A 26,748-nucleotide genomic window follows, 5' to 3' on the forward strand; every position below is an offset into this window, starting at 1 on the left:
CTGCCACTCTTTGAAGAGATCTACACAGCTATGTTGGCACCACCATTACTTCATAGAATGCACTCTTCATTAATAATGTATGAACTACATATTAGTGAAATAACCAAGGTTACAGACAATAGCAGATATGAGAAAAAATTTCATAAAGTTTCAAAGAATATGAGAATTTCATCTGTTCAAAGAACACAACTTTATAAACCTATTAGACTTTTGTAATGAAATATCAGACTGTATGAAGCATTCCTTGAGACTATAACAGCAACATTGTTTTTTTCATGAAATGAATTCTTGGAAAATCCTTGAATTTTATCAAGAAAGTCAATATTCGTAGGTATTTAATCACAACTTTCCCTCACTGAATCACTTTTTCCTCTGTGAGTCAAGCAAGGAAATCATATTTAATAGAGTTGTGTGATCAAATAGTGAGAATAGTTCCTTACTGAGGGATGATTAAAATTGACTAGAATCACTCAGTATTTTATTAGGTGGATACTAAAACTTTTTGGAACAGCTTTGGTAGGGTAAAGATTCCCAAAAGGAATCTTTTAAACGAGAATATTCTACAGAATTATTTGATTCGCTCTTCATGCTGGGATCAGCAAACGTTATTGAGTGAGTGCTACTGAAGCTTAGCAAGTATGCTCAATGACCAGAAGCAAACTATTGATAGAGCCATTGAATAATATGATATTACGTCACATGTTTTTCTAAATGAATATGTATGACACAGTATACATGCACATTGTCCTCCAGGTAAATTATTTTGCTACTGCAGATGGAAAAGTGGAATTTTGTGGCTGAAATGGAATAGGCTGTGGAACATATTTTGAATCCAAGACAAGTTCACTTAACAGTGGTGGTCTTTTGTGGCTTGTTTTTGAAGAAGTTAATCAGCTAAAGAGAAAATGCATAATAATCATGTTTATTATTTCATGGCTAACTATGTAATGTTTTTGATGTAGGTTTTCTCCAACAATGCTGTTATTCTCAGGGCTTCTTTTTTTACTCACACAATTATATCCTGATGTGTTACTACTTTATAATACAGAATCCACGCAGTGTTACATTTTCATTACTAAGCTGATGACCAGGAACAGTTGATGTATGAACTGCCCCACCAACTTCAGCAAATTGGAAAAACCTGTATAGTTTTGCACACTATCTATAAAAAAAAAATAGACAATAGTATTAATAACCAGTACCACTATTCTTCTCTGCAGCTGGATTTTCAGTTATGTAGAATCATTTAATTACATGTTTACCCATATATAAGCTCAAAAATGAAAACTAGTGAGACATTTTTGTTGTTATTTCTTTAATGGACATTAGGCTATGATCCAAGGCTTAGTTCTATGTCTAACGTTTCATCTTCCGATGCTGGAATATCATCAGAGTCTTTAACAACTCAGAAAGCAATTACAGTCTTAAACAAGCTCAGCAAGCCCATACTTATTTAGGCAGGGGGGTGGTTCATGATGTCATCAAACTGCTGGCTAAAGTCGTGGGGATGTGCCGGCACATGTTACAGAGCTTTATGTAGTACTAAAATCCACAATTTGCCTTACTTTGTTCTTTTCTGTTACAGTTGCTTTTGTGGTTTTGATTTTCTATGGCTTCTCCATAAATCGTTGCATAGTAATGATTCAGTTGTGATAGAAGCATTGACAGCCACCTCAAGGAACACAAGAGTAAATCATAGGTAGGAGAACATGCACTGGAACCAGGGAACCATCAAATTTAATTTCTCTGATACCACGGTTTTATCAAGATTTATTACTATTATCAAGATTCATTACTATGCCAGGATATACAGAAGGGCCATAAAAATTCAAAGACACAAAAACAACTTTAACAGAAAAGGAGGAGGACTGAAATAAGATGATTTTTGGGCCTCAGTACTAAATAAAGCTCCACAAACATGCTGGCACGACTCCCCTAATCTCAGGCAGCAGTCTGATGATGTCACAAACCAACCGTTACCTGAATATGTATAAACAGCTCGGCTTGCTGAACTTGAACAAGTTCAACTGCTTTCTGAGTTGTTAAAGCCTGACGGTGACTCCAGCATTGGAAGACAAAATGTTAGGCAAGAGAAATATCCCTTGGACCACAATCTAATGCCCATAAAACACATATCACAAAAAATGCAAATACCGGCTGTGAAAGTCTCATATGACTGAAGAGACATTTCATGAATTGATGCCAAGATATATTAAGATAACAACAACATTCTTACCCTCTTGATCCAAAATATGAATCAGTGTCTGGAAATGCAGAACAATACTGCCTGAAGTAGCAGTTCAGTGGAGATGCAAAGCATTCAAATGTTACACCAAACATTCTATTCAAGCACTCAAGTACTGTGATAGGAAGTGATCCTTGAGTTGGTTCATCATCTTTGCTTGTTGCACCAATGAACGTGTTGTACCGTTTCAACAAACACCATACACGTGGCAAAAAAAGTTCGAATTTTTTATCATCAAAGCAGTTATACCTATAAAGTTGTTCCTGTAATGACAAATTATAACTTGATTTTTTTTATTTAAAAATACATACATAAGTGATTTTTTTATTTAAAAATACATACATAAGTCAGAACAGTGCACACATGAAAGAAGAGGTAAAAACACTGTGTAAATCAAATGAGAGCAATGGAATGGAAAGGGAAAGAAAAACTGATGATGTGATTCAGAGTGAAATAGGTTAAATGAAGAACAACCTCCCTTTGTTAATTAATTAGATGTTCTGTAGATCAGCTGAACAAGTCTTTTATTGAAATGATGTGCAATGAGACAGTTCAGTTCACAGGATGTGTGTGTACTTGTGGAACTGAAGGCACCGTAATCAAAAGAAGCATAAAGAATTAAATTAATCTTTTTTGTTTCACCCATCGTTTCTTTTGGCATCGAACCTATTTATTTCGGCTTATTTACTGTTCAGTCATGTCTTCAGTAATTCACCTAAGCTACATCCATTCTTGATACACTAATCATGTATATTTATCCTGTAAACTGATTCATTCCACATCGTTTTGATGAAAGAATCATTCAAGTGATCTACTGAACATGTAGTTAACAAACTTGCTTACTTTACTTTTTCAGGGTTTTACTACAAAATCTGGCAGGAGCCATGTGATGGTCCACTTTCTATCTGTCTTACTTTGCACATACATCCTAGTCACTCTCTTACTACATATATATATTCTGCACTCTGTTGTGTCAGTTTGTACACATACAGACTGTAGGCAATAATTATCAACCAAACAAAAGCAATATGCAACTTTGAAAGCACAAGTAATTCCTCAGGCCATCTGTGCACTCTTAATTCAACAAAATTGTGTGTGAGAGAGAGACATATCATATCATATTAACACTGAACATTCAGCAGTTGCGTGTCTTATTCATCACAGCAGTGGGTCTTACAAAGTGAACCTGCAAAATTCGATACCTAGAATATTTGGTAAACAGTTTTAGGTATCAAATTGAAGTATCTGGCTAGCGATTGTATACAAAGTAGCAAGTGACTCTTAATAACAATTATCTACAAAGTTATTGGCACATTTTTTAATGAATTGGCATACTCTTTTAAATTACATTTGAAACCTCTTGTAAATAGAAGTTCAGTGTTATTACATTTGTTAAGGTTTTCTAAATCCAAGTTCCAAGGCGTTAGACTGTCTCTCCTCCATTGAAGGTGCAAATTTTGCTGAACTGGACTTCATGCATTTGAAAGTGATGACTGACTGAAATTCACTAAGGATAGGAACTCCACCATTACTTATTACAAGAATTGCTAATGTTTTTTCGAGGTATGGATAGCACTACAGAACTTGATATATAACACCTATGTTGCTTGTGTGTACTATGTTTACAAGTCAACAGGAATTGAAAAACATAAAGCCACCTGCTATTCTGAACCAACAGCTGGAACTTGTTGCAAATCATACCAGATGAAGTAACAGTTTGCAGTAAATTGTTATTTCATTGACATCTTTTTCAGAGAAGGTTCGTGTCTTGGCAGGGTGCTCCAACTTCCACACCTTTTACATTTTTCAGCTTGCAGGCCTTGCATATAATTTTGTGTCTCAACTCCTTGTTCAACAAAAGGGGGATTTTAAGACATAGAAGTACACTATGCGATCAAAAGTATCCAGACACTTGGATGAAAATGACTTACAAGTTCGTGGTGTCCTGCAATCAGTAATGCTGAAATTCAGTATGGTGTTGGCCGACCCTTAACCTTGATAACAGCTTCCACTCTCGCAGGCATACGTTCAATCAGGTGCTAGAAGGTTTGTTGGGGAATGGCAGCCCGTTCTTCACGGAGTGCTGCACTGAGGAGAAGTATTGATGTCGGTCAGTGAGGCCTGGCATGAAGTCAGCGTTCCAAAACGTCCCAAAGGTGTTCTATATGATTAAGGTCAGCACTCTGTGCAGACCAGTCCATTACAGGGATGTTATTGTTGTGTAACCACTCCACCACAGGCTGTGCATTATGAACAGGTGCTCGATCGTATTGAAATACGCAATTGCCATCCCTGAATTGCTCTTCAAAAGTGGAAAGCAAGACGGTTCTTAGAAGATCAATGTAGGCCCATGCTGTGATAGTGCCATGCAAAACAACAAGGGGTGCAAGCCCCCTCCATGAAAAACATGACCACACCATAACATCACCGCCTCTGAATTTTGCTGTTGGCACTACACACACTGGCAGATGACGTTCACCGGGCATTTGCCATACCCAGACCCTGCCATCAGATTGCCACATTGTGTAGCAAGATTCGTCACTCCACACATTTTTCCACTGTTCAATCGTCCAATGTTGACGCTCCGTACACCAAGCGAGGCATCATTTGACATTTACCCGCGTGATGTGTGGCATATGAGCAGCCGCTCAACCATGAAATCCCAGTTTTCTCACCTCCCGCCTAAGTGTCAAAGTACTTGCAGTGGATCCTGATGCAGTTTGGAATTCCTGCGTGATTGTCTGGATAGACGTTTGCCTATTACACATTACGACCCCCTGCAACTGTCAGTCAATCAACAGACGAGGTCGGCATGTACGCTTTTGTGCTGTACGTGTCACTTCACGTTTCCACTTCACTATCACAATAGAAACAGCGGGCCTAGGGATATTAAGGAGTGTGGAAATCTCGTGTACAGATATATGACACAAGTGACACCAATCACCTAACCACGTTCGAAGTTCTGCAGAGTGCCCCACTCTGCTCTCTCACTATGTCTAATGACTACTGAGGTCACTGACGTGGAGCACCTGGCAGCTGATGGCAGCACAATGCACCTAATACGAAAAATTTGTGTTTTTGGGGTGTGCGGATACTTTTGATCACACAGTGTATTAAGCCACTGTTCTTCCATTTGTATAAATTGGAGCTTCTATTGATCTGTTAAAATGATCATGGCATTTTATTTGTTTAGTCAAATAAAATTATATGGATTATTTACTAATTAAAATATTACAGTGTGTGTGTGTGTGTGTGTGTTTTTCCATCCTCTGGTGATGTACCAGTGCCACACATTCCTTATCAGTGGCAGACATTTAATTTTTGCAACAGCCACTCTATAATAGTTTAACAGGAGCCCTACTGATTGATTAAGTAGTTGACAACTCAACTTCCAGAGCGGTTTTAAATGCTGCACACTGCTGCCTCTTCTGTATTTTTGATTTACAGGTTGGTTGTCAAGCAGCATTGAAGGCAAAACACTTACTTTGGTTAACAATGTTTATCATTCCTCATAGCTTGATTGCTTCCTTAATAATGCTGTCCCAAAAACTATTAGCTGGGCAGATTTCAAAATTGAACATGTGCTTTTTCATTAAGCTATTCTTGGCTATAACAAGTTTATTTTCCTGTTCAAATTATACATTGTAAACATGTTCTGTGCTATGAGGCACAGCCTGGTTGTGTTTGTCTGATGTATGGGTTTTCCATATTCATGCAGTATGTGATAGACCCCAGATGTACGAAGTAGAAGGTTATCTTTCAGCTACCCAGAAGGTTTCTTATTTTGGAGGGGAGTGAAATATGGGTTTGATACCTCTCTTAGACAGACTGTGCACACTGGCACTTTGCCAGACAATTTTTGTTTGTTTGTGTGTGTGTGTGTGTGTGTGTGTGTGTGTGTGTGTGTGTGTTGTTAACATGTAAAACGTTTTTAAATCAGAGCAAATGATGTATTATCAGATTAAAATTCCCCCCCCCCCCATTTTTTAGGGGGGGGGGGTGTAATCTAATGGTGAGATTTGAGAGATCAGGGAAGTGTTGCCACCACAACCTCCACTCATTAGTCAAGGTGAATCGCATTCAGTATTTGCCTTGGTTCAAGACAACCATCATCCTGATACCAGATATCCCTTTATATGATGAGGGATAAATGTTCAAGATTTACTAGCAAAATATTTTTAAGGAACCTGATGTAATGGTATTTTCAATAAAAAGAAAGTCCAACTGTAAAGATTCCAACTGGTACTTCCATACTCCTCTGTCATTGAATCAAACTTGTCAGAGACATGAAGATTCAGTACTGCCCAGTGATGCAAATTCCATAAATTTATGTGTGAATATTGGTTTGTTATTCATCAGGATGCGTACAAATATCACACTTTGTTTTATTAGTGTGTATTATTTAGCATACATCTAAGCCATTTTTTTGTTTGGGACTGCCTAATAAGACATTTTGTAAGCCTGTAATTATTGTTTCAACATGAAGCAGTTTTAAGGCCATTCCATTATTGTTCTGGCTGTTTGGTGTGGATGGGTTGGAGTTTATCAGTACACGTGTACCATGTTCAGTGAGCTTTTTAAGTAAATAATTTCTGCTTCAAGAGAAATCTATTGATTTTTACAGGCATCAAAATAAACTTATGAAACAAAAGCTGCTGCTAGAAATCACCTGTATTAACTGCTGTTGAAGGCTGACAATGTGAAAAGGACAGCATGTCTACATCAGTCTGTTTATGAGAATAACCTCAACAAAACAAAACTTCCACATGCAAAAAATGGTTGCAAGGCATTATTGGCTGGAAGACCCAATCTGAGGTTTGGCCACTTGGTACAAGTATTTCCATTAAATCCCACTTTAGTGATTGCAGGTCAATGAAAGTGAGATGAAATGATGAGGGCAATGCAAACACCCAGTCCCCGAGCGAAGAAAAACTCCAACCCAACCAGGAATCGAAGCCAGGATCCCACGATCTAGAGGCAATGCTAACCACTAGACCACAAGCTGTGTACTTCGCATATAACTACCAAGTAATTTCAGCGAATCAGTAAATTTTATCTCAGTTTTTTTCCCCATTATAAAACAGACCACTTTCTTAGGTATTGTAGTTTTAGCTCTAAATAGATGTTACAATCATTGTTATTGATGAAAGGAAAATATCATACAGAAATGTGAAAAGTATACAGGCAGACAGGTGTGTTGGCTAGTATTTACCTTATCTAGGTACAGCTGACACTAACAGAAAACTGACAAAAATAAATAAAACCTAGCTTTTGGAAACTTGCTCCCTCTTCAAGGAGGAGAGAGGGGGAAGGGAAATGCATGTGAGTCACACACTGTGTTATGAGGTAAAAAAGAAGGTAAACAATAATGGAAATACATTAGACTAGCAAACCTGGTAATGCATTGAAATTGCTAAATCGAGGGATTGTTCTTAAAGTAATGAGATTGGTTCTGATAAAAAGAATTAATTGCTCTGGTTACTGTGTATTGTTAATTTTTTTCAAAATAGTCTCATTGGGTACAAGTTGTTTGTGGATCTCTCCCCATGCTTGTCAAATAAGGCCTTGGAATTTGACATTCTCCCTTTCTTTGGGGATTTAGAGATTTGAGAGGTGCTGGCCAAGATTCGGTGCTTGGTTTCAGGATCATACTGTAACACCCATAATTCGTCAGCTGTTGGTATGTTGCCAAAAGTTTGGTTCACCATACAACTATTCCAACATCTCACAGGAAAAGTCAACTTTCAGTTTTTTTTCATCACTGAACACTTTAGTTATCAATTTTGCCCAAACCTTCCACATGCTCAGATTTTGTGAACCATAATTTTGCACAGTTGATGTTTTTGGTGATTAATCTTGCATTCAAACAATGGTCAGATTCCATGAGATTTTTCACTTTGGCCACAGTTTTGACCAAACCACTCATTAAAGTGCATCCAAATCACTCCATGTCTTCCAACGGTCTCCCATTCTGGAACCACTGGAAAACCTGGGCCTGTGAGAGTGCACTGTCTTGCACCATTCCATTGTTGTTTTAAAATTGTAAGCCTGTGCCTTTGGCTTCATTATTGCTTTAGCTAACACAATGATAATTTGTGTTGTTATTCATGTGAGCAGCAGTAGAAAATAAACAGCGAGTGTGTCCACTTAATGTACAAAGTACGTCACGGCTTGGTCATTTTTATTTTGATATCTTTTATGCTCGGCAAAATATTACCCATAACAAGCAGGTTCAATCATTTTGTTATTTTTTATGTGCAGCAAAATATAACACATAACAAGCAAGTTCTTGTATTCTGTGCAGGGCAAGATCAAAGCTGATTGACAAAGAGCTTGAGTGGCTACTCAAGGCCAGGTTTCAACACTGTACCAGATGAAGACTCCGAGATAGAATAGTAACTTATCACACAAACTAACTGCAATTCAGATTCTGAATAAGAACAATATGGTGTCTGAACAGTCACTCTCTCCACTGGTGATATTTTTATTGAGAGGGAAACATGTAAATGGAATAAAAGGTGTGGTAATGTTACCACAGAACCAAAAAGAAAGATTGTTGCAAAAAAATTTCCTGGACCTAAATATGTTGCTTGAGGGGCCACAAGTGAAACAACAGGCTTTATGGACAATACTCACCATGGAAATGTGTTACCCGTTTTGACGTAACCAGCGAAGTATGGTTTTTTTTTTTTTTTTTTTTTTTTTTTAAATAAGCAGATGCTTGCTCATACATTCTTCACAATAATATTGAAGTGTACTGTGGGAAACAACCAACAGGATCATACAATGTTTCAATTTCTCAGTGTCATGTAGGATGGCTTATTACTCACACTGAAGGCTCCAGAACAAACATTACAATGGATAACCAGTACACCAGTTATTCCTTAGCCGCCGCCTCATTGAAAAAGCGGTTAACATGAATTGGTCATTGAGAAAAGAGAGAGACTATGATAAGAATTTTTGCCAGAGTAAGATAGGGCCGTCCATTCCTCTCTGTTTGGTTTTCAGAATGACATGATGTTAAAGCATATGTACTGGGGGGGGGTGGGGGGGGGGGGGGGTTAACCTGTTTCAACTATACTCAATTTTGGAACCATTGCCAAGTTACAGGTAAACCAGAGATAGTTTTGTGTTACTATGTAACAAAGGGAGAAGTCTGCATAGAAAACCAACTGGTTGGTGCGTATTCCATTGCACAGGTGACAAGAAGATGACCATTGGTCATATTCTATCATCTAATGTAGATGCCCTCAAAGTGAGGGCACTAGCTTTTCTCCGGCCTTAATATGCTGGATTATTTCACAAGAACCGAGCAGTAGAGCTTGTCAGCAGGAATCCTGAGAAAACTAATGAGTAATGTTTAATCACACGGCCCTTCAAGAAATTGATTGTTAATTACAGCCAATGTGACTGTCCATGTGATTTCTGCCAGATTTACGGAATCAGCTGAAGGATAGTGAGCTAGAAACTGAATTCTAGTTCATGTTCAGTGGCAATAGTTAATCATATTTAAAAGAAGTGACCTAAGTACTGGATAAGTGGCTGATTCGCAGTGGTAACAAGAGAGCCCATTCCATTGTTGTTTTACAATCGTAAGCCTGTGCCTTTGGCTTCATTATTGCTTTAGCTAACACAATGATAATTTGTGTTGTCATACATTCATGTGAGCAGCAGTATAAAATAAACAGCAAGTGTGTCCACTTAATGTACAAAGTACGCCAAGGCTTGGTCATTTTTATTTTGTTATCTTTTGGTCATTTCTTCTCCTTAAAAAATATACAGTCCTTATAAGGAGAAAAGATTCAAATTTCAACAAAATGCGTTCTTCTTTCGCATCTTCCTTTGTCCTGATCAGCAAAGTTAGTTCTAAATGCAAAACAAAAGTCCATAAGCACCAAGTTGATTGTCTGACCTTACAAGCATTCTTTTGAATAATGAGGAATGACGTCAATACGCTCTTTGGATATTGTAGCCACTGATAGCTTGACGCCTATAACACTAGTCACCAGCAGACAATACTTTCAGACCACATATCTAAATCCATTGAATTTTCGAAGTGCCATGGGCCACAACTAAAAGGAAGTGTCAGATTCCTCAAGAAGCGGATATCAGTTCCTTAAGAGCATCCCCAGAGGTATCCTACTGAAGTGCAAAATCCAAATCACCACACTTTATTGGCGAGAAATTAATTCTCCCCCAGCAGCAGTCGAAACATGAAATCATGGATAGAGAAAGGTTTGGTGAGAGTCAAGACCACTCTCATATGATCAGAAATCAGTTGCTACCACATCTTCATCATAGCTCCAAATTAGTCCTGTAACTTAAAGACAGTACTAACATTGGAAATCTTTTCCAGCTTTGTGTTTTTGTGAATTACTGTTTTGAAAATGAAATGTTCGAGGGCTGTGGATTTTTTAAATCTCTGGAAGGGAGGACTACATGTGAAGATCTTTCCTTTCTTGTGAACTCCTTTTCTGTTGGTATTACATACGCATGATGCTCAGGGAGGAAGGCATTGGCTTAAACTCATGGCTCTGTTTCTGGATGAAAAATGCGTTCTAATATTATGCTAATGAGTTGACGTTTTTGAGAAACTGAATGATCTTAATGCATCACTCCAAGGCCAAATAGTATTATCTTTCGTAGTGAGAAAGTATTTGCATTTAAGAGAAAACTTGAATTTTGGGAAACCAGATAGAGTAACTGTGAATTGTTTTCTTTTATGAATGATTTCATGAAGGAAAATGAGCTGGATGTTGGTAAAATTAATAGAATTAGTGTAGTACATCTCGTAAACCTTCATCAACACTTCGAAGATAAATTTCGAGAAGCTTCAACTGAGTGTGGTGGGATCCACAGTCTGTTTGATTCAATCACAAGAGACCACTTGTCAACAGTAGACCAGGAGGAACTAATAGAACTGTCAGGTGAGAGAACACTTCAAAATGAATTTAAACCAAAGTCTCTTGAAACTTTCTAGATGCAGACTCTGAATGAATATCCCAATTTAACAAGGACAGAGGATGTTTTACTACCCTTCACGTCAACTTACTTAACATTTTACTCAGTGCCAGTTCCAAACACTGAACATGCAGCCATGGTTATTTATAAACTAGTTTTAATTGTGAACTTTCACCACCTTTGAATAATGCGAAAGTATGATAATGTGGCCTTAACATTTGCCAAAGTGGCATTAATCGAGACGAAGCATCGGTCCTGACTGCAGCTGGAAAAGGATCTGCAAGCTGCTGCTTCAAAGATCCAATGAAGAGTGGACTTGCAAATTCAAGCACCGACATCACACTAAACGTGCAAATGTCAAAAATTTCCAAATTTTGAACCATGTGCATTTTTGTTCTTGTTTCCCTTCTGGATGATCAGTTTGGATATAACAGTTTTTAAGTTAGCATTTAAATGTCAACTGTTGTTCTATCTTCATTTGTACATCATGATCTTTCAAATATTAAAATAACTGAAAGCAATATAGGTGGAAACAGGCAACCTTAAATTAACTAATTTGGGAACAAATTTTTTACAGAAATATGTACGTAGTGAAACACAAATATTTGCTCAGTGCCAAAAACTGAACATGCAGCCATGATTATTTATAAACTAGTTTTAATTGTGAACTTTCACCACCTTTGAATAATGCAAAAGTATGATAATTTTGAAAAAAATGTTTAACTCTCATGTGTTTGAATAATAATAATTATTATTGTAATTGATAGTTGCAACAATTAGAAGTAAATAAATACTGTGGGCAGTTTCTGTGGCAAATACTGAGAAAGGAAAGAAAAATGGGGGAGGGGCAAAATAATTTTGTTTTTCAGAAGAGGGTGTGACAAAAAATGTTTTGAGATATAGCAGGAATTTATGCTCAAACCATTTTTCAAACAAAGTAGGTAAGCTAAAAAAGAAGATAACAGTTTTTCTTGAAAGGCTTAGCATTTTCTCCTGTAAAGCCTCAGGTACTGGAAAGAGCTAAGATTCCTTCACTTCTGCTGACAGCGACTTGCCTTGAAAATACAAAGAACCATGAGTTGCGACAATTAAGGAGCCTGCCACCAAGAAAAGAGGATGGTAGGTGACATGGGTGAGCAAAAATTAACTGTATTACCATAAGGTGTAACTTCTGCTTTTTTTGGAAGGGACATGTCAAAAGAACACATACAAGTGAGAAGTATCAAGCAGTTCTCGAAAATGTTCAAGACAAGTAGCTACACAGATCTAAAGAAATTTGTAACAAGTGGTACTGATGCACAGAAAGACCCTGTCATTTTATATTGCATTGAAAGAGTGGTGGTGTTGTGCACTGTGCACTTACAAAAAGTGGCGAGCTAGATTTAATATGAGGGTAATCCCAAAAGTAAGGTCTCCTACTTTTTGATAAGTATAGAACTCTGTGTGGCAGTTGGTCACACTGTTATGAAGAGTGCTTCACGCGCTGTGTGTAAACATGCACACGCTGCGCTGGGGCGCTCAGTCTTGGCTTAACAGCCGTTGAGAATGGAGCTCCCGTTGGATGTTACCGCTAAGTGAATTGCGCACAGTTATTCAGTTTTTAAATGCAAAGGGCACTGCGTCGATTGAAATCCATCGCCAATTGATGGAAGTGTGTGGTGAGTGTGCATGGATGTCAAAAATGTTCGTAAGTGGTGTAGAGAGTTTGCAGCTGGTTGGACTGAAATTCGCAAGGAACAAAGGAGCAGGAGACCGTCAATTTCTGAGGAGACAATGTTGAAGGTTGAGCAAAGCATGCATGAAGATCAGCGGATCACCCTGGATGATCTCTGCATGTTGGTTCCTGAGGTTTCCCAAAGCACCGCTCACAGAATTTTAACAGAAACATTGAACTACCGGAAGGCGTGCGCAAGATGGGTGCCACACATACTGACTGAGGACCACATGCGGCAACAAGAAAATGCTTCCTGCACATTTCTTCACCACCTTGCAGCCAAACAGGACAACTTTCTGGACTCAGTTGTCACGAGTGACAAAACCTGGCCATACCACTTTACACCTGAGACCAAGCAACAATCACTCCAGTAGTGGCACCCTTCTTCGCAGCATGGCGGTGAACTGGTATGACATCGGCATACAAAAACTGCCACAGCGTCTACAAAAATGCGTTGAGAGAAATGGTGATTATGTCGAAAAATGTTCAAATTGTAAACTGATGTAAACCATTGTAGAAATAAATAGGTCTATGCACTACTATCTTTCCTATCTGGCCACTTTTGGCCAGCTCTTGTTCTTTTCCGACCCTAACGCTATTGGGTTTCGAGGGCTAGGGTCTTTCATTTTCCAACCTGTACTTCTCATGCAGCGTCTGACCCGGAGCGGGCGGCTGCAAAAGGTGTCTGTATCCAATGTTAGAGGCGGCCTCCAGAACTGCAGAAGGCAACGGAATACCACTGCAGATTATCTTCCCTGCATAATGCAGTCTCCATTTTATGCACATAAATGGCTTCCTTTAATGTTAAAATCAGTGTCCGGGGGTCAAATAGTCTCCCATTCGCATCTCCAGAGGGGTCAACTTGAAAGGAGGCAAAAAATCAAAACGAGAATTGGTACCTGGAATACTGAAACTCTGCTACAAGCAGGAAAACTAGAAAACTTTAAAAGAGAGATGGAAAAGAATCATATGGACCTCGTAGGAGATGCTGAGGTAAGATGGAATGGATGTGGAGAGTTGCAGTCACATGAATATGTATTGTACTACTTAGGAGGAGAAGTAAAAGGAATGAATGGAGTTGGAATGATTATGACAAAGGAATTGGCTAAATGTGTGGTATATGTTGACTATGCAAATGACAGGATCACAAAAAGATTTACTGATTGTCCAGGTGTATATGCCAACTTGAGAACATGATAACCAAATTGTAGAGGAAACGTACAATGTAACAGAGAGAGTAATGGACGAAAATAAAAAATGCTGCAAACTAGTAATGGGAGATTGGAACACCATTGTGGGAAAAGGAAAAGAGGGAAACATAGTAAGGCAGTCATGGTCTTGGAAAGAGAAATGACAGAGGTGAATGGCTGATTGACTTCTGCAGGGAAAGGCAGCTGATAGGTAAACACATGGCTCAAGAACCACAAAAGAAGGCTCTACACTTGGAAATCACTAGGGGATAAATACAGAAACCAAATTGATTTTATTCTGGTAGAAGAAAGATACAGGAATGGAATCAAGAAGGTGCACACATTACCAGGTGCAGATGTTAATAGCAACCACAACTTACTTGTGGCAGAAATAAAAATAAGAATGAAAAAACTGAAGAAGGCGGCTATGGTGAAGAAGTGGGATCTAGAGATGATAAGATCCAACAAAGAACAAATTACAGAAATGCTGTCTCGGGAGTTTCTAAACACATTACGAGGTACAGAACCACCTGACACAAGAAATGATTTCCAAGGTGGAGGAGAGAAGAAAATTGAAAAAAAAGGACACTGAAGATGCAAGAAAGATATACCATAGGTTAAATAATGAACCGCAAAGAGAAACAGAGCAGGCTAGGAAAAAATGGCTAAAAGAGGAATGTGATGAAATTGAAGAACTGGACAGGAAGGGAAGATACGACTTACTATACAACTGAGTAAAGACAATGACATGGGAACAAAACAGAGCAGGAAGTGCTACTATGGAAATTTTGAGTAAAGACGAAGAGGGAGTGTGCAAAGATCGTGACGACGTCCTCCAGAGATGGGAAGAGTATCTAAAAGAGCTATGACACAAATAGCAAACCAGAAACTCTGGAACTTGAATCACACAACAGTGTAAGTGATGACGAGAAAGGACCAACCATCATAATGGAAGAAGTAAAGTCTGCCATAGCTGCAACGAAAAAAGGCAAAGTGATAGATACATATTATATTAAAATGCTTGAACAAAGATGGAATAAGAGAAATATTGAGGCTATGTAATAAAATATATGACAGAGGTGAATGGCCTGAGGACTTTCTGACAACAGTAATGATTCCATTACCGAAACAACAAGGAACCAAGAAATGCAGCAAGCACAGGACAATCAGCCTCATTTCACATGCAGCCAAAGTGATGTTAAGAATAATGACTTGAAAAAGTAATGGAGGAGAATCTTGGCGAGGAGCAGTTTGGCTTTAGACGGAATACGGGCACCAGAGATGCAATAGGACTCCTACGAATCTTGGGAGAAAGGTTTATTGAAAAAGGAAGAGATCTATATATGTGATTCTTCGATCTAGAAAAGGCATTTGACAATGTGATTTGGGACAAGCTGGCGACTATAATGAGGGAAAAGAGTGTGGACTGGAAAACCAGAAAACTTGTAAACTCATTATATCTTAATCAAAAAGTTTCAATTAAAGTGAGAGGAGAAAGTACAAACTGGATTGGACTAGGAAAAGGAGTAAGACAAGGCTGCTGTCTATTACCTACTCTTTTCAACCTCTACTTGGAAAATACGATTGACCAATGCTCATTAGATGACAAAGGAGTAGAAATTGGAGGAAGAAGAGTAGGGTGTTTGAGGTTTGCTGATGACATGGTCCTTCTAGCCACAGGAGAAAAAGAATTACAGGATTTGGTGGACACCATTGAAGCTAACGGAAAATAATATGGAATGAAAATTAACACAAATAAAACAAAAGTATTGGCACTAGGAGGAAATAAGGAAATAAAAATTATGCTGAATGGAGAAATACTAGAACAGGTGCAAAATTTTAAGTATCTTGGAAGCAGGATAGACACCGATTGGAAGTGCACCACAGAAATTAAAACAAGGATATCAATGGCAAAAGAGGCATTTTATAAGAAAAGGAGAATGTTCTGCAGTATTCTGGACAGAGAACTCAGGAAGAGACTCATTAAATGTCTTGCATGGAATGTTCTTCTATATGGCACTGAAGCATGGACTATGAGGAAGAAAGGCTGGAGGTTTTTGAGATATGGACATGGCAGAGGATGGAAAGAATAAGTTGGATGGACAGAGTAAAAAATGAAGAGGTACTGAGAAGAGTGGGAGAGAAAAGACAGTTACTAGATGTAATAAAGAGAAGAAAAAGAAATTGGATTGGGCATATATTAAGAAATAATGACGGACCGATAAGAACAGTTTTAGAAGGTTATGTAGAAGGGAAAAGGAAGTGAGGAAGGAAGAGATACCAGTTACTGGATGACACGATGGATCGTACAACATACAGCAGCCTTAAGATGGAAGCAATGGATCACAGAAAATGGAGAGACAAAAGACCTGCTAATATAGCAGTGGTGAATGGCCTGAGGAATACTAGAACGGGTGCAAAATTTTAAGTATCTTGGACATAATGGCAGAAGAGGCATTTTATAAGAAAAGGAGAATTTTCTGCAGTAGTCAGACGTTACTTTTGGGATTACCCTCATATAAGTCATCTGTGGCAACAGAGTGATATAATGAAAGTTTATTTTGTTGTTGTTGTTGTTGTTGTTGTTGACAGTGATTTAGCTAATACAGGTTTACTGTGGCTACTTAAAGACAGCTATTCTTTACATGTGTATAAGGTACACTGCATGCTCGCCCTAGGGTTAACGAAGGCAAGTGCCTTGGAAGTGGTTTTGCTCAGTTGAAAGCAAAATTTAGTCATGTAGCACTGTTCCAGCAAATGCCCCATTTTTCATGTTTTCTGATATGACAACAACTCAAAAAACAGCTTGTGGTGCCATGCATGATCCTCACTACATCAGAGTTCTGATACGACTACCTCCTGGTGCATTGTGTAGGTTAGACCCATCACCACAAATCCCACCATTGGAGAGCACACTGCTGACAAACATAACACAGCTCTGTGGACAAACGCTGTATGAGAATTGAATACACATTCTAATCTCCTCCTCTCCCTCTCTCTGTCCATCCACCCTCCCCCTATTTTGAGTCTTGTTCATTGTTATTGCAAATGAAAGCTCGCCTGGAACTGAAGTAGCTTGAAATGAATGGATAAATTGTTTGGGATTATTGGTATGAGAGACCTTCCCAGCTGCTGGATCTGTGACGATAGTAGCTTCAATGACAGGGCAGTATTTCACATAGTTTTAATCTGCAAATGGTAAGGATTACAAAGTTTTGGGCAATTTAGTTACCATAGTAGTATTGTTTGTAATGACAAGCCAATAAAACATATATACAACTCTCCTGTTTTCTGCTAAAATTAACGAGGAAAAAAAACACAGCACATTGTTGTGTATACAATTTTTGTTTAAAAAATGTGAGTGAAACAACATGTCTGACGTTTTAAATGCCTTGCTGTTGTGTTAAAAGTGACTGTGAGAAAGAAAACAAAACCATACATGTTCACAGCTCAGCATTTTATTTCTCGCACTCGGTTTTAAAAGAAGACCAGAACATTGTTGTTTAAAGAAATATACAGCCTATAACAATCCAAACATTTGTTGGAGTATCATATAAAATTTGAAATGAATCAGTTAAGAACTTTACAAGATTTTTGCCAAGAATTTATAGACTAATAGCAACAAACAGACCTGACTTCTTTAAGGAAGACCACTTCAAAATTCTATCAGCGACAAGGAGCTGTTGTAGCCACAGTGATTATCACAGCACAAAGGGCAACTAAAATTAATGTTCAATAAACTAAACAGAGAGATAATAGTATCATAATAGAAGGAAGAGCTCTTAATTTATAGTTCTAGGAGTGGGGATGCACAAAATGCAGTTCAAATTTAGGAAAATAATTCACCAAGTGCTGGACAGAAGTGCACTCAGGATAACAGTTCATGATGGGAGGGACACACATCATGAATTACATCAGTGTTAAAATATGCTGTCAAAATCCTCTTTGATGTACGTAGAATAAAGGCTATAAGAATGAATTAGGAAAATGTAGCTTATTGATTTATAACAACCTCCTCCACCACAATTTAAGAGGAAGTCATACTTTTTACAAGATCTTAATAACTGCACCACATTCCTCTGATCATCCAATAAAACAAAGAACAGATCAAATGGTAAACTAGCCTCTGTGACCTTGTCTGCATATAAAATAAAGACTTGGTTGCCTTGATGCAAAGCTTTCAACATGTCGTGAGAAAAGTGGGAGTTGGGCTTCACATGACTGATGTTTTCGAAGTCCATGGCGGTTGGAAATTGAGGTCGTCCTGTTTGAGGACTCTGTCATCTCTATAACTGTTTATAATAAGCAATGCATCAAATTGACACTATCTTGGTGTGTTATTCCAGTGGATACACCGAACATTATCAGTGGCCCTCTTACTCCCAGGAATTCACAACACCACCAAGTCTCTGCCCCAAAGCATAAATTGGCCCCAACAGCAAGTGACTTCTACATCACGTCAAGGCTGCCCTCTCCTGTTACTGTTTACACATTTCCACAAGCAGCGGATCAGAGGGTGCACAGTGAATGCTTCCCACTTACATATTACTTGAGAAGTTACTAAACATAATGGCCATCTGTAGCTGTCCTGAAGGCTCATAGTGGAATGGAGTATTCCTAAGGATGACACACTTAAAAGTCCTTTCCAGCCATTCTTCTTTTTACCAACACAATTGTGAGCATCAACAGTGAGAATGTAGTATGCAGGGAGGGAGGGGGGGGGGGGGGGCATTGAGCCATGGAATTTTGTTTTGAGTACGTGCTTCCTTGGATGCCACATTCACTAACTCATTTCCCTGAATTCCAGTATGCATTGGTACCCAGGAGTGGACCATCTCCTTCCCTATACACTGTATGCAGAGTAGGGAGTTCTGGATGTCTTGACTATTTTAACTGATGGGCAGATGCATTTTATTTATTTAAGAGCATTCAAGGAGTCTGAGGAGATGAGATAAAGATTGGATATAATTCTACATCACATACAGCAAAAGCATTTGGTATACAAATGTGGAGGACAACTTTAGGCAAAATCACTGAGCAGTTAAGCTCTGATTAGACTCATCTGTGAACCTTCAGTCATACAATACTGAGCTAAAAAATTACCATAGAGCACCATCCATCCTGTACCTCAGTAAGCCTAAAATAGTGCTGAGACTCTTCAGATACTGGGGTGACAGTCAACTCCAATCTTGGCTTAAAGTTGGCAAGTGTCTTGTGCCATTCGTCACTTGTTTGTGAATTGTTCAGATCTCAAATTCACTACTAATTTGTGAAAATTCGTCTCAGTGGCGAGGAGAGCAACAGTTTGCCATGCCAATGTTTGTGGAACAGCACTGAACCTGTGCACCTGACAATCATGAGAAGCTTGCTGCTGGATAGCAAGTGGCAGCTCACCAGCCTCAACATATGTTAAGTATATGGTTAATCCTACAGGTTCCTATGGCTAGCCCAGTGATCAAAAATAAAATAGAATACACAACTATATTGGTTTGGATCTGAGAAAATTGTTACATTGGCAACTCTGTATATCTAGGTCTTGTTATTTTTTTGTACTTTACATTGTTTGAAAATAAGTTGTGAATGACTGATTATTTTTGTAAATATATAATGGTGAAGTATTTTGTAGATTATGGTTGTAAAGAACTCCAGAGGAAAGGATGTTGAATTCAGTTTCAAAGGTAAGTTATATTTTTGTTCGCCTTTTGTCTATGCAGATTAACATTTTCTTAGCAAGAAATTCTAAAATTATGGGTACAACAATTCGCAGAGATAACTGGTTCAGACATAACTGGTTCCCTGCTGTGTACAGAACACTATGCAGCCAACACTTCACAGAAAATTGCTACCCAGTAAGACCAGGAGCATTAATAAGATTGTTTAGAGACGATTCTAAATATCTGCAGAAAAAGGTGGTTGCAAGGAGACAATTGGTTCAAAAAGAAACTGTTACTACTCACATAAGTTAAAAATATTACAAGTTAAAGAGGAGGGGTGGGGGTGGAATAACAATACAAACACCATTTAGTTCCAACCAGCTCTCAAAGCTCTATTTCTAATAAATAGCATGACTTCTGGATGCAAGACAAATGTTTTTAATTCTGAATCAACTGCCCCCCCCCCCCCCCCCCTCTGCCAAATTTGAAGTACGACCCTGTTCAGAATGAAAATATTGATTTAAATGGTGCTTGAGTGACACACGGTTTGAATTATTGTAGTACTCTGAATTATTAAATCGTAGTAATTATATTAACAACATTTAGTATTACATAGCACAATTTATTGTCAAAAAATATTGAAAAATTTAAAATGTTGTGAGTGTGCCAGATTGTTAATTTCTGAGAATGGCCAAGTAAGTGACCATACGTATTGCAAAAAGTCTTTATTTGATCCAACTGCTTTTACTCAGCATGTTTGTGGAAAGATTAATGCTCAGTGTGTGAATTTGGTGTCATACTATTTTCCTGTTAATTAAAAACAAATTTTTAAATATGTGGAACTTAGATTAACAGCTAACTCAAAAACTTTTGGAACTAGTAAATTCCAGGGAAAACGTTGTTCTGGGCAACAGCATCTAACAAAATCAAACAATGGAGACTCCAAGTAATTGAGATCTAACAAAAATCATTTTGTTTACAAATTTGTAGTATAAGTAAAAGTAAATGGTGAATTGAATATCGTTTACCCTTAAATTTTGTTCATCCTTTTCCACAAAAACTAATAGAACAAACAAAAACTGCAGAATGTTAAATTCTTTGTAAGCACATAATGCATTTTATTCCTAATGAAGGTCTTCTAACTTGTAATTTGATGTCTGATGAAGATTATGACCAAGTTACATAAATGTTATGTCTCCAAGGAATTTTTACTTCAAATTTTTCTGCTAATGAAAAAGGCAACATGAAGAGAATATTTATTTATCAATAGTACTTTATTTTATATGGGTATTCAATCTTCAAATAATTGCTCAATTGAGCAATTACGAAATCAAACATACAAATTTGATATAAAATGTGATACATTATGCCTATGATATTGGCAAAGTAAAATTTACTTGTCTACTTGCTAGTCAGCTGTATAGTGATAATTGGATTGACAGGGTCAGATATATGTCCACCAATATGTTGAGCATGACTATTCCATAATACACAGTACTACTTCCAGATTACCTTTGAGCTCACTGGGCTAGCCTAAGACCCTCATGGTGGATAGTTTCTATAGTCTTGATGTGTATAGGTCTCACTGATCCATAAACTGTAAATCTGTAAACTAGCAGGGATCATACAAAAGATTTATAAAACTGTAGAAGATACCTCATCTGCTCCCCAACATATGCGGCTAAGGCACTTCAAGATTTTCAGTATTTTAGGGGTTTGGTCTTCAGATGTGGTAGCCATGACAGCTTTAAATCAAATATAAGACCCAGAAGCCACAGTGAATCTTTAAAATGTAAAATGATGTGCCTCATTTTCAGATATCATATTTACGCACAGAAAATTTAAAATCAGTAAGAACAGCCCACCCTTCTGACCTTCAAAAAGCAAGTAAAAGGTGGTGAGTTGCTATTGCAGAGCTGGAAGAGGAACAAAACACCACAGAATCATTTAAAAACAAGGAACGTTGCGCTGGGATGTTTTAATTCATGTAATATTGCTTACGATAATGCAAAAAGTGTAACACTTACAATACTGCCTTAAGTGGTACTAGTCCCCTGCACAAGTCTTTCAGAGACAACTCAACTAAAAAAAAAATCAATATGGGAAGAATTGTATGAACATAGGTAGAGTGTCAATGGAAGTGCCCCAATGACGAAGCTGACACAGGTAGTTTTGCCTCCTCCAAGTATTATCATACAGACACCAAATGAAGGGTCTGGTTGTCAATAATGGATCTGTACCTCCTGAACCCACATTTCAATGGTAAGGAGTATCTAGTTCCCATATCGAAAAGGGGGAGTTATAGGACTTACAATGAGAGGTCCGCAGTGGTGGGATCAACTTTTTGAAACTGTCTACATGGTGATGTAGATTTAAGAGGCAAGGAATCACATCCTGCAGCCATAAAAAATAATATTAATTTACAAATTGGTCGTAAAGCATAATGGTTAAGGTACTGACTTGACACGTAAAAGGATGTGGCTTCGAATATTGTCATGGTTTATATGCAGTTTTTTTATTTGTACTTATTTGTCTTGTTATTTTATTCAATGTAATTAATTCTTCAGTTTCTCTTACTTTTCTTTCTATCATTCTTTTCCCACTTTGAACCTTCATGCAGGTGAATTTAATTACTTTTATTTATCTATCATAATGTTTAAACATTAGAAAACGCTTGTCTGTTGATTCAAAGACAAGACAATATATTTGTTTTGACTGCGTAATGGTGTCAAGAATATATTTTTCGTTACAAAATGTACATAGCAATTATCATACAGACATTTAAAACAAATTCTCATTGCACTATGGACAAAATAATGCGGATGGTGATTTAAACAAAATTGGGGATTAATAATAAAATTTAATTCAATCAAAAGGAGAAATAAAAACAATGAATGCAATAACATGGACAAAAATGTAAGATAATAGTAGTTAATATTAACAATAATCAAAATCACATGTATAAAGATGCCAAAGGAAAAAGACTGATAGGTGGAAAAATGAGAGCAAATGATGTATTTTGTATTAAGACTAACATGGCATGACAAAAAAATAAAAAAAATACATTTAAGCCAAGTAACTGAATAAAAATAATGATCCATGTAATTTCAATAAAATTTTAAAAATAAAAAATTCAATGCAATTCATAAGATTTCAACTTGCATCCTTTTGCATGTAAAGTCAGTACCTTAACTATTACGCTATGCAACCAGTCAATAAATAAATGCTATTTTTAAAACTGCCAGGGTGAATGCCTGCACAACGTGATTCCTTGGACCTTAACCTATATTGCTGTGTAAATTGTATAAAAAGTCAATCCTGCCAGTGGGATCATCTCCTTGTTAGAGTTTTTAGGCCTGAAGTCAGACAACTCTTTCTATGATCACATGGGGGATGTGATACTGGATTAAGGATGGCAGTAAGAGCAGTTGAGACAAAATACCGTACCATTGGTTGAGTGTTGTTTGAGACACTTCTCCTTCAGTAAAGGTCAACTGGCCCACTATCCCTTTCAAAAGTTCTTCTAATGGTGCCCTGTACTTCAGGTGATGTAGCGGATACATTTAATGAATTCAGGAATTCTTGCTACAATCTCTTCTAGCTCTCCTGATCAATGCAACAACATTTGGTCCTCAATGCCCAAAAGGTTGTGACGTTCTCTATAGTAGGTCGGCATCTGAACCTTTTCAGAGCTGCCCACATAACTCTTGAGTGAAAGCAGCACTCCTAACTCAACCAGTATCTTAGTATATAGTCTGAAGACATTGTTATATAAGCATCACCAGTCTGGCAGATCAGCATTATAATGTGAGTCTCACATTCCTGAATGCTATCCTGATGTTCAGATACAGCTAGTTAGCCTTGTTGAAGGTCCACTATGGCATATGAACTAGTGCAATATCTACCTGCAAGTTTGTGTTGAAGAGAAGAGGTGAGGTGTGGTATTTTGTTGTTGTTGGATGTGGCCAAACAACTTCAGCCCTCTTCACACTGATGTCATCCTTTCTGTGGAGGCCGTTTCCTCTTAGCAGAGGGAAGCTTTTTTTAAAAAGATGTCTCTCAGAAATATAGGCACAATGGCCTCCCCTGTGCTAATTGTTTCACCTTCTCTTATGTGTGTCCTGGACCTCTTTAGGTTTTGCAAAGGTATGGGAGACATTTGATTGGTGAAGTTTTTCTATATCTACTTTTTCCCTTGTTGGTGAGGTATGATGATACACTGAGGGTGACTATCCGAATATTTAATTCAGTGTGTCTCATTCTTGTGTTAAATGTCAGTCAGGGAAACGTGCTGTGGACAGCACCCACACCTGCTATAGGGGAAAATAACATCTTTGTGACTAATGGTCCTAGGTGAAAGAAGTATGTATTGTGCAACAGCATAGTGAAGCCGGAAAGAAAGACACCTTTGTACTCAGGAGCAAAAGTCTTGGAATCACCGGACACATCAAAGTAAACTTGTCCAGTAGGTTTTTAGAACAGCAAATTGTTTCTTTGCCTCTGTAATGTGATAGCTGTGGTTCCTGGATGATGTTATCGTGGAAATTCACAGGGATGGGCCTAGCGCAACATTGGGAAGTGTGGCATGGGAGCCAAGTGACCAATGGGCACTTGGCTTTATGGATTTCAGTGAAATGGCCGATTACAAGAGAAGGAAGGTGGAAAGTGTTTTAGTGCAGAAGCATGAAGGAATGTGAGCAGTCACAGTGTGAAATAAAGTGAGAGGCAATATGAATCAGCACGAAGGAAGAGATGGCAATTTTACATGGAGCAGCAGATTGACACAATGAAAGGCAAAGTGCTGATGGGGAAACTTTCTCTAGTTTATTTACAGGTGGTAGTAAGTAATTCTGTTTGGTAGAATACAGAGGATATGTAGGTTTTCTCTTTAACTAGAGGTCAGGAAGGACTTGGTCCAATGATCTTACTGGGGCTAAATTAAATCTCCCATTTCAATGTGTGTAAAAATCTAGAAATGTTAATTAACTGAGATCAATAAAACAGTCCGCTTCTTGTGGTCTCGCGGTAGCGTCCTCACATCCCAAGCATGGGGTCCCAGGTTCGATTCCCAGCAGGGTCTGGGATTTTCACCTGCCCCTGAGATGACTGGGTGTTGTTGTGTCATCTTTATCATCATCATTCATCCCCATTATGGCAGAGGAAGGCAATGACAAACCACCTCCATTAGGACCTTGCCTAGTACGGTGGTGTGGGTTTCCTGCATCACGTCAAGAAGCATGGAACTTCATTTCCATTTCCAATAAAACACCTTCACTTTTAATTTAAACAAACGATGGAAACTCCAGGTAGAAATATCAACAATGTAGGAAAAGACAGACTGCCACTTACTGTATAGATGACACATTAAGTTGCAGACAGGCTCAATTAAAAGACATGTACACATAATTTTCAGCCACAGCCTTCATCAGCAAAAGAGAAACCCACACCACTCATCCACATGAACATGCACAGTTCACGCATACATGACTGCCAGCTTGGGCCAGAATACAACTATCACATGGAATGGAAGCAGCAGTCTGGAGGGGGTGAAGAAGGGGAAAGAATGGCAGGGTACCGATGGGGGGGGGGGCGGGGGGGGGGGGGGGGGGGGGGGGCAAGAGAAGCACGGACTGGCAGAGGTGCAGTGACTAGAATGCCAGCAGATTCCTATATAGCAACAGGTGGGAAACCTGCCCCACAAACTCCTAACGTTGTGCCTGTTGGCATTCTAGTCCCTGGACACACTGCCAGACATCACTGCTCCGCCATCTCGTAATGACCTCATTGTAGAGGGGCCATTAAACACAAATCGTCTCCTCGTCTTCCCTCCCCCCACCCACCCATGCACTGCTATCCTTTCCCCTTCCCTACTGCCTCCAGACTGCTGATTCCATCCCAAGTGATAGTCGCATTCTGGTCCGAGCTGCCGGAGTTGGCAGTCATGTGTGCATGAATGAGCTTGCTTGTGTGAATGAATGGTGTGTGTGTCTCTTTTTCTGATGAAGGCTGTGTCCAAAAGCTTACGTGTAAGTACCTTTCAATTGTGCCTGTCTGCAACTTAAAGTGTCATCTTTACAGTAAGTAGCCACTTATCTTTTCCTACATTGTTCACTTTTAATTTACACTGGCATTTTAATAGCTAATCTTTTCATCTTTGCTTTTAGGTGCTTTGTGATGTCATTTCTTTTTCAATGTTCCCCATAGTCTTAGTGTGTGATTATCTAATTTTAGTTATAGTAATCAGTCTGGCAGTACTGATTTCCCTAGAGTTCACTAATCTTACAAATGGATGCTGGGTCTTTGAGATTGTCAGAGGAGCCTATGATTCCTATTTAAAAATCACCCTTAACTCACGGAATGAATCTTTTATAGCGAGTCTTGGAACCAGATTGATTACATTTACAGATGAGTTGTGGGAAGAAGAGGCAGCTGACTGTTAACATCACTATTCAGGTAGCTACATAAAGGGGTAGAACATCACAAGAAAATGCACATATATGGCACAACAGAAGTTTCAGACGATGGGCTCATTGGTATCCTTCTGACGGACTTAATATACAGTTCCATGTATGGACTCTTCGGACTCAACATAAAGGCAGGGAGAACTAATGGCTCTTGATTTGTATTTCTCTGTTGCTGTTTACTATTTTGGTGTGTGCATTCCAGTGGTGTTGTTGGCAGTAAAACTAATACTGTAGAGAAATCAGTTGTTTGGTTTGGTTTTGTTTTGTTTTAGGGCACAAAAAACAACTCAGGTCATACGCGCCCAAGTCAAAACTATAGAACTCGAAGACAAAGAGGAGTTAAGAAACGACTATACGTCAGTCCCAATTGACATAATAGAAGACACTAAAAACAGGCATGTGAAAAAGGGCTAAAAAAGATACCATACAGAAACGGAGGTCCAAGACAAAAAATTAAATGGCCTTCGCCATACTGCTTTGGCGGATAAAAAGTAAAACACAGTCGACTGCCTGCGCATCA

The 26,748-nt window shown here is 38.3% G+C and overlaps 2 protein-coding genes across 5 annotated transcripts in view; one reads left to right on the plus strand and one right to left on the minus strand.

Annotated features, from left to right (window-relative positions):
- Positions 1 to 26,748, plus strand: part of LOC124595601 (2',3'-cyclic-nucleotide 3'-phosphodiesterase-like) — a 160,529-nt gene that overhangs the window by 111,200 nt on the left and 22,581 nt on the right. The window contains exon 8 of one of the 3 annotated variants that reach the window (XR_006978227.1): positions 8,550 to 8,775. The exons of 1 other annotated variant lie outside the window; for it this stretch is intronic. Coding sequence is in view for 1 of the 2 variants with exons in the window: in XM_047134406.1 (XP_046990362.1) it covers positions 8,550 to 8,566 (17 nt within the window). In the remaining variant the exon portion in view is untranslated. Of the gene's footprint in view, positions 1 to 8,549; positions 8,776 to 26,748 lie in introns of those variants that run through there. One more of the 3 variants, XM_047134406.1, reaches the window with a different exon arrangement.
- The window catches only part of LOC124595600 (mRNA (2'-O-methyladenosine-N(6)-)-methyltransferase-like), a 147,137-nt gene that overhangs the window by 10,020 nt on the left and 110,369 nt on the right, over positions 1 to 26,748 (minus strand). For both annotated transcript variants that reach the window (XM_047134403.1, XM_047134402.1), the window contains one exon: positions 2,237 to 2,508. In XM_047134403.1, coding sequence (XP_046990359.1) covers positions 2,237 to 2,508 — 272 coding nt within the window. The remainder of the gene's footprint in view (positions 1 to 2,236; positions 2,509 to 26,748) is intronic.

Source organism: Schistocerca americana, chromosome 2 (genome assembly GCF_021461395.2).
Source record: "Schistocerca americana isolate TAMUIC-IGC-003095 chromosome 2, iqSchAmer2.1, whole genome shotgun sequence".
NCBI lineage: Eukaryota > Metazoa > Arthropoda > Insecta > Orthoptera > Acrididae > Schistocerca > Schistocerca americana.